The sequence below is a fragment of the Camelina sativa genome, chromosome 11 (genome assembly GCF_000633955.1).
Source record: "Camelina sativa cultivar DH55 chromosome 11, Cs, whole genome shotgun sequence".
Taxonomy (NCBI): domain Eukaryota; kingdom Viridiplantae; phylum Streptophyta; class Magnoliopsida; order Brassicales; family Brassicaceae; genus Camelina; species Camelina sativa.
Window position 1 is genome coordinate 33575495 of NC_025695.1, and position 8284 is coordinate 33583778.

General features: G+C 31.3%; 1 protein-coding gene and 1 long non-coding RNA gene across 2 annotated transcripts in view; both read right to left on the minus strand.

The window, feature by feature from the left end:
- Positions 1-980, minus strand: part of LOC104725047 — a 2153-nt gene extending 1173 nt beyond the window's left edge. Inside the window, exon 1 of the long non-coding RNA XR_757829.1 lies at positions 237-980. This is a non-coding gene — a long non-coding RNA (uncharacterized LOC104725047). The remainder of the gene's footprint in view (positions 1-236) is intronic.
- LOC104725046 lies at positions 1287-2118 on the minus strand. The gene has a single exon (XM_010443641.1). It carries the CDS (start codon positions 1983-1985, stop codon positions 1530-1532), a length of 456 nt encoding a protein of 151 aa, XP_010441943.1. The 5' UTR covers positions 1986-2118; the 3' UTR covers positions 1287-1529.

Sequence of the window (8284 nt, forward strand, 5' to 3'; positions counted from 1 at the left end):
AAAAAAAAAAAAAAAAAAAAAAAAAAAAACAGACTGTATTTTAATTTTAACAAAACGTTCAATAAATATGAGAAGCTTGAGTTAGAAAAATCAGTGAAAAACTAATGAAGTAAGTGTTTTTTTTTTTCGTATAGTATAAGCAACAATTGAAGTTGAAGAGTCGTCATTAAAACTTTATTGACCTATATGCTATATAAATCAAAGAAATGGTCAAATGGATAAACAAAAAATTAGACCTGACTGGTTTGATGATTGCAGTTAACTTCAATGCCGTGAATTACATACGATGGGCACCAGAACGATCGAACAGAACCAAACTCATCGCTGAGGTTAAGACCAAACAAACACGGAACGTATATAAAAAAATTCATGTTCTTGATTTACCCAACCAGTATTCAAGTATTGGCCTTTCAACATCATCATCATCACCCACCCTCATACGAACTTATTGAGATTTAAAGCATCAAACACAAATTAACCATTTACTAAAAATGGAAAGAAAAATAAAAACAATTAGCAAACGCAAATGGCATCATTACATCAACCACATCTAAAAAGTTCATTCTCTTAAAATGAAACAGACACAAAAAAAAAAAAAAGGTCTGAAATTTTCCTAATTCCTGTTTAAGATTTCTCATGAAAAGTCTCAAGTCTTTAACCAAATTAGCAAAGCAGAGATTAACACAGTAGTAATCAAAAACTTTACAAACTCAAAACAGAGATTGCTTTTTTAATCAGTTCATGCAAGAAGAATCAAACTGTACCAGATTATTACCAAAGGGACTGATGATCGCAACTTCATCTGCTTCTCATTGTCCAAACGAATCGGATCTAAAGATTTTATCATTGATCATGTTTGTTCATCATAAGAAAGATCAGTAATAACATCAAAATAAATAAACGAAAATTTCAGAAAAGAGAGGTTAAATCTGGATTCAGTTTTTTCAAAATTTAAAGCATAGATTTGGCTAATCGAAACCATAACANCCTGTTTAAGATTTCTCATGAAAAGTCTCAAGTCTTTAACCAAATTAGCAAAGCAGAGATTAACACAGTAATCAAAAACTTTACAAACTCAAAACAGAGATTGCTTTTTTAATCAGTTCATGCAAGAAGAATCAAACTGTGCCAGATATATTACCAAAGGGACTGATGAGAATCTCAACTTCATCTCCTTCTCATTGTCCAAACGAATCGGATCTAAAGATTTTATCATTGATCATGTTTGTTCATCATAATAAAGATCAGTTATAACATCAAAACAAATAAACGAAAATTTCAGAAAAAGAGGTTAAATCTGGATTCAGATTTTCATATTTTAAAGCATAGATTTGGCTAATCAAAACCATAACCAGATTTTACAAAATTCCAATTAAAAACCCTAAACATATTTCTGAGTCAATTTCTTTACATTGAAAAAGAAAAAAAAAAGAAAAAAGAGTGAGAGAGAAGGGGGAACGTTTCTGTGTTAGCCCGTCATGTTATTTAAAAGACAGACCAATCACATAGCTCCACATGGATTTACGGCATCACGATTTAAGGAAACGGGCAAGCTGTGAAGGGTTGACGATACCGGGCAAGTGTGCGCCATCTACCCGGAGTATGTTAGCAACCTCCACATATCTCCTCCGTTTATGATGATGATCACTCGGCTCTACTACATCATCATGGCTCGGCTTAGTTTTTCTCGTCTCAGTTAATTGGGCCGTAAATGGGCCGGCTTGGGCTCGAGCCGGATTCCAGACTTCTCCGAAGAGTGTGCCTTTGTTGAGAAACTCGTGAGCCAAGTATCCGGCTAAGAGTTGGTTCGAACAACCCGGCTCGGCTACGGCGGCGGTTGTTGGAGGAGGGATGACCGGAGTTTTCTTGAGGATAGATTTAATCGGCGGCGGTGGTGGATTTTTAACGGCGGTTACCGTTTGTTTGCCGGCTACGGCGCCGGAGATAGCTCGGCGTGGGGGAAGACGCATTGTTTTTGTATTCATGGCTGTTTTCTATTGGGTGCATGCCACGTCAGCAATGGATTTTTAAAAATACTTTTACTGCGGTGAAACAGTAATTAATTCTTAAATAACAACAACAACCCGAGATAGCTTTTTATATATTTATCTCTTTTTGTAATTCAAGAAATAAATAAAATTAGAGAAAGAGAGAGAGAGAGAGAGAGAGAGATGAGACGATTTGAGGGAGAGAAGAAGAAATGAAAGGACAAGGGGATTTGAAGTAGGGTTCGGACAATATATAGAAGCCTGACATTTAAAGTACCCTTTAAAATCTCATAAATTACAGCTAAATACCATCTATGTGGCAATGACTTTTTTGTCCTTTTTTCTTTACCACATCTTCTAATTTAGGTTACCAATAGAACAAGTAAGGGAAAAACAAAACATTAAAGAGCTTTTTGGGGTAGAAAAAAAAAGAATCTCCTTTTTTTATTTTTTTTTCTTTTAATTCTCATAAATATGAGTAGATTAGATTCTGATTTTATAGGTTTTCAATTTCATTACCAAATAGTTAAAGTATATAATTATTACACAAGACCTAATATAAGTTATTTTCCCTGTTTTCAACTGAATATTATATTGAATTACATTAGAAAAATATATGAAATCTTAAATAGTATTCCAAATATTAATTTAATATTTTTTGGATTAAAAAATAAAAAACTGGATTTAAAGTGCACATGCTCTATCTCGCAACACAATTTAATTGTATATTACATCATTAATAAAATTAAAATTTAATCATATACACTTATACCAATGGCTAAGACTTAATACTTTTCATATCAAAATAATATATGCATTATATCAATATTATATTACTTAATAGTAAAAATAACTGAAAAAAATAAAATGTAATTCTCAAAAAAAAAAACTAATATTATCTCATATTTGAAAAACTAAGACAACCTCATAAGAAATTATTTTCTTACAAAAAAAAAACGCTTTAACCATAGAACAAAGTTTAATTAATGGTGGTGTAAATGAAGAAACTATTTTGTTAGGAGACAATTCATTTGTTTTTTTTTGGTAATGGACAATTCATTTGTTTATATAGAGGTAAGTATTTACAATCATTTTTATGTAAGGGTTAATAAATTTATACATAATGTATTAGAATCATCTTTATATATTTTATAATCATTTAAAATTCTTTATAGTTATCTTTATAAATTTTTAACTTGTTAAAACAAAACTTGTGTATTATACATAACAAAATCTCTAATATATCAAATTTGACACGTGTCGCGATCACATGAGTTACTAACTTTGAAAATCAAGCTTTATATAATAAGATAGTTATAGATTTATATTATGTTAATTGATTTATGTTTAATATATACTATAACAATAAAAAATGAGGATTTAAAATTATCTATTGGTACTATATGAGAGCATATTGACAAAAATAGAAATTTTTCTTTTTCTTATAATTTCAAAGTTTATTTTTGATTTTTCTTGAATATTTTCCTCCCAATGCTAATAACAGTCTGAAACCTATATATACAATTCAAACACCAAGTATTTGACCTACATAATATCATTTCCTTAGAAATATGAAAACTCATGAGTCATAAAGAAGATTTGGCCGGCCACAAACCCATTTCATCTCTCATCGATCAAACATTATAACATTTTAGGAGATAAACATGAATCTTCCTTACCCAATTCTCAAATATACCCACTAGAAGCATCTGCATATACCCAATGTCCCACACAATTTTTGTTTCAAAGAGAATTACCCTTTAAAAGGCATCTCCATACACCTTTTATATGCATTCAAGTTTTAAAAAAAAAATTGACATCTTCTCTAACTTGTGCGATAAAAAAATTATTGTAAAACCACCACTTTAATATTTCGTGATCATAACGGTTTTCATTGATCGATCGACATGTCAGACATACATCCTCAAAATAGCAAAACATCGAATGCGTAGGATTTGTTTTGCCAGTGAAAACATTGTCAATGATACATTTGAGCGAATGGAACCCCTTATATTTGCCATTGTGCCAAGATATGTGGCAAGAGAGTTATGGCTGCACAAAAATATGCAACAAGTCATTATCCACAATAAAACTAGTCGGTTTGCAAAAGCCAAAAGCAATCAAACCTTAACCAATAAAACTAGTCGGTTCGAAAGCATTACACCATTAATCATCAACAAACATCCCTCGAGAATGTTTGAGATGCATAAGGTGTAAACCTAAGCAAAATAACCCGTAATGGCTTTTCCATTATATAGTGGACAGAGATATGATTAGCATGATTATCACGCAAATCTATTGGATCAAAAGATGAAAATGACTTTGGGTCAAGTAAAATCTTCTGACTGTTGAAAAAAATTATGTCTAGTTTTTAGCTATAAGGTTGTGTAGATAATAAGTAGATTGTTGTTCTATTGGTTCATGTAAAGAAGGAGCCTTAAGACTTTGAATTAGATATTCCCATCTAGTTAAGGTAGTCATTAATTCTATCATCTTATAGAATTATGGTGGTTTGTTTAGTACATGTCAAACTTATTGTAACATGGTAAATATGCTTGAAATTGAAATCGCCTTCATATAACCAAGGCAAAGAAAAAAAAAACAAGGCATGCAAGTTCAAAGGTGATGTTGCTGAAAATTCATAAGTTTTACCTATATAGATGTCATCTCTTGTTGATGATTAGAACTTTAGAAGAACAGGTTGCATGTATTTAAATTCTTACTGTTTCCAATCTCAACTTTGCAGGTAAGATACTACTTCTTTGTTGATGGAGGATTAATCTAATAGATGAATGACTCTTCCACAGAATAATTCGACCATCTTTAATAAACTGTAATTAGAGGTAAAGACGTAAAGTTTCATCCGTGATAGGTTCTAAACATGACATATTCAAATTTGAATCTTTTAGATACAAATGAATGAAGGGTTGATATTTGTTCTTTTTTTAATTATGACTATAAACTTTGAAGCCGTAATCATCCATATAAGTCTATAAATGCAAACCTTAACGTTATCATGCATGTGTGTCTTGCAAGTTCGTTGCGTGTACAATACAACTTTTTTTTTCTAATAATGGGCTATACACACAATTACACGCTAAAACTTGATAGTGTAACCAAAGTTTTCAAGGTTAAACTTTTCCATGAGTTATTTTTTCTTCTTTATCGTAAATAAAGCAGATTCTTAAAATTCTCTGGCAACAATTTTTTTAAAAAAAAGGCTGTTTTGTGTGTTTTTCTTAAGCAATCTAACAGATCTATATATAAATATAATCCAGTTCCAACAAACATAATGGATTAGTTATATATTTTTTATAAAACGAAAAATCAATTTTCTTAACCTCAAAAGAAAAGAAAGAAAAAAACTAAACATGATATAATTTAAAAATTAATATAAGTGCTTATTAGAAAACTCGTGTCGAAGTGTTTTTCAATCAAAAATATAATAATTTGCCCGATAAATATATATATGTCCCTTAAGTAAGTTCTTATATTCACATGACAGTATGACACTCAATTGAGAGTTGAGACAATTAAAGATGGAATTAATCAATTCACTCATTAATATTGGGGCCCTAACCTGTGGATACACTGGTGGACAGTATTTATATGGATTACTTTAATCATATAGAGTATATAACAAACAAATGTATTGCAAAACTATGATAGCAAATCAAAGGATAGTTTTTAGATTTATACAAGAAATCATTAATTTCGGGTAGTTAGGCGTCAGTTTGCCAACTCAATTAGATTTAATTTCATCCAACTGAATGATATAATAATAATGTCAATAGTTTTTTTTTTTACAGCAAAATAATAATGTCAATAGTTAAATAACAATAAACACGAAAAATGCATGCCTTTAATTTACTTCTAAGTATAGCAACGGACCTACTTTAAGGGACCATATATAACAATTGGTTTCGCGAATCCCTCATATCAAACACATGTTCAACCAAACCATGAAACACTCAACACCTTGGGCTCTTACACCTAACTGAGATGTTGTGTTCTCGTGCAAAAGTTATTACATTTTTATTCACAATCGGTGTTTATAAAACTTATATCTTGTTCAATGTTTATGAAATTTTTTGCCAAACAAAAGAATAATAAATCAATGTGGCTGCACTAAGTAATATACAGTTTCTTTTATTTTCTTTTACACTAGTTAATATAACTAAAATAGTACAATGGTATGAAATACACCTACTTATATTATTCTCGACGATCGTCATTTTCAACATTTTTGCAATATTATACATCAGGTCAAAAAAAAAAAACTTTCGGATCATTAGCCTCTGTCTGTAATCATTCGTTTCTAACTTCTGTAACTAGTTATAGTATTATTCCATTCGTAATAAATACAATTAATTCATCATATTCAATAGAATTTTTAATATGATTTCTAGTAAATACCGTACGTGTTTTTATTGAAATTATAAAAAAATATGATTAAAGTGAGCCTCTTCTAAATTTCTTGTTTTGTTATACATATATATATATATAGCCGTAGGAAACTTCGATTCATCTATTCAAATCTCAGGAAATTTCCATTCTATACACATTTTTTTCAAAATATGAAATATTGTCAGCCAAAATAAGAAGCATCTAGTGTTTGTCTATATTATCTTTTTGGTTATCTACGTAAATGGACTAAGCCAAACTATTATACGCGTCGAATCTTAGGGGCGTTATATTAATAAAGCCATCAGAAAAACGCGTCACATTTTATAGCTATTTTATAGTATTCTCTCTCTCATATTCTTTGAATTTAAAAAGCTTTGAATTTGTCTGCTTTTTTAAACTAAAACTGTTTGTTTGTTCTCCACGTATTCAATTCTTTCTTCCGTTAAAGTACGTCGAAGTGAATAGTGTGTGGTATTTGAATTGGTCTCATGGGACATGCAAAGTTCTTTCTATTGTTTTCTTTACAAATTTTTTACTATCTTCTATTAACTTTGTAAAGTGAATTTCTCAGTAACCAAATAAAGTGTACAAGTCAGTCTTTATATAGACTTAGCATAGGTTTGAGCAAAAGGAAACTCTTAAGCCTTATTCACTAACTAACTATATAATATATACATATAGTTTAATAGACCCTTCTCAAGCCGAATTGTTTTGCGATGTAAAGAAGCTTGACACAAACAATCGATTAAGAATAGAATGAAAAGATCCCGAGTGCAGAGGTTTAGTCAAGATATCAGTCAGCTGATTGAGGTTAGACACATGTAGAACCTTGATAAAACCTGCTTTCACCTAATCTTTTGTGATAGGACAATCGATTTCCACATGTTTGGTTCTCTCATGGAAGACTGGGTTATTGGCAATATGCATTGCTGATTTATTGTCACAAAAGAATTTAGCCGGAGTAAATACCTTTATGTGTAGATCTTTCAACATTTGATTAAGCCAAAGAAGCTCCTTAGTCGCAACTGCCATGCTCCTGTACTCTTCTTTAGTACTACTCGAGCTAGCGACATCGTGTTTTTTAGATTTCCAGCTTATTAGAGAAGAACCGAGAAAGACGCACACAACAGACACTGATCTTTGTGTATATGTACATGTTCCCCAATCCGCGTCAGCAAAACCGTTGAGACATATTTCAGAAGATTTTGAGTAAAACAAACCCTGTCATGGATTGTTCTTTAGGTACTTCAGTAGGTTGTGAGCTGCCTGTAGGTGAACGTCAGTGGCAGAGGAGAGAAATTGGCTTAGCTGATTCACTGCATAGGTTATGTCAGGACGAGTGATGCAGATATACAACAACCGACCAACAAGTTCTCTATATGGTTTTGCATCCACCAAAAGAGTTCATGTTTCTTTACTCAACGGTTCTTTCGGATCCATAGGAACAGCTTTAGGCTTACATCCTAATAAACCTGGATCCGCCAGCAAATCCAAGCAGTATTTTCTTTGGCAGACCGAGATTCCTTCAGAATTTCTAGCTATTTCAAGTCCTAAGAAAAATCTGGCAGGTCCTAAGTCTTTTATCTTGAACAGATTAGCCAACGCTGCCTTAATAGACCTAACAGCCTCATCACTATCACTTGCTATAAGTATATCATCAACGTAGACCAAAATAGCAGTGTAGGAGGTACATGTGTCCTTCAGAAAAGTGTGTTATCAGCATATGACTGCTCTTAACCCTCATCAGTAAGAGCCTTGGATAAACATTTATACCACTGTATGTTTCAAATCTTATATAATATTAAATAAATTTTCACATATCACATCAAAAAAACTTATTCTTTTAGAGTTAGGCAAAGTCAAATAAAACTTTCACAGATTAACCACTA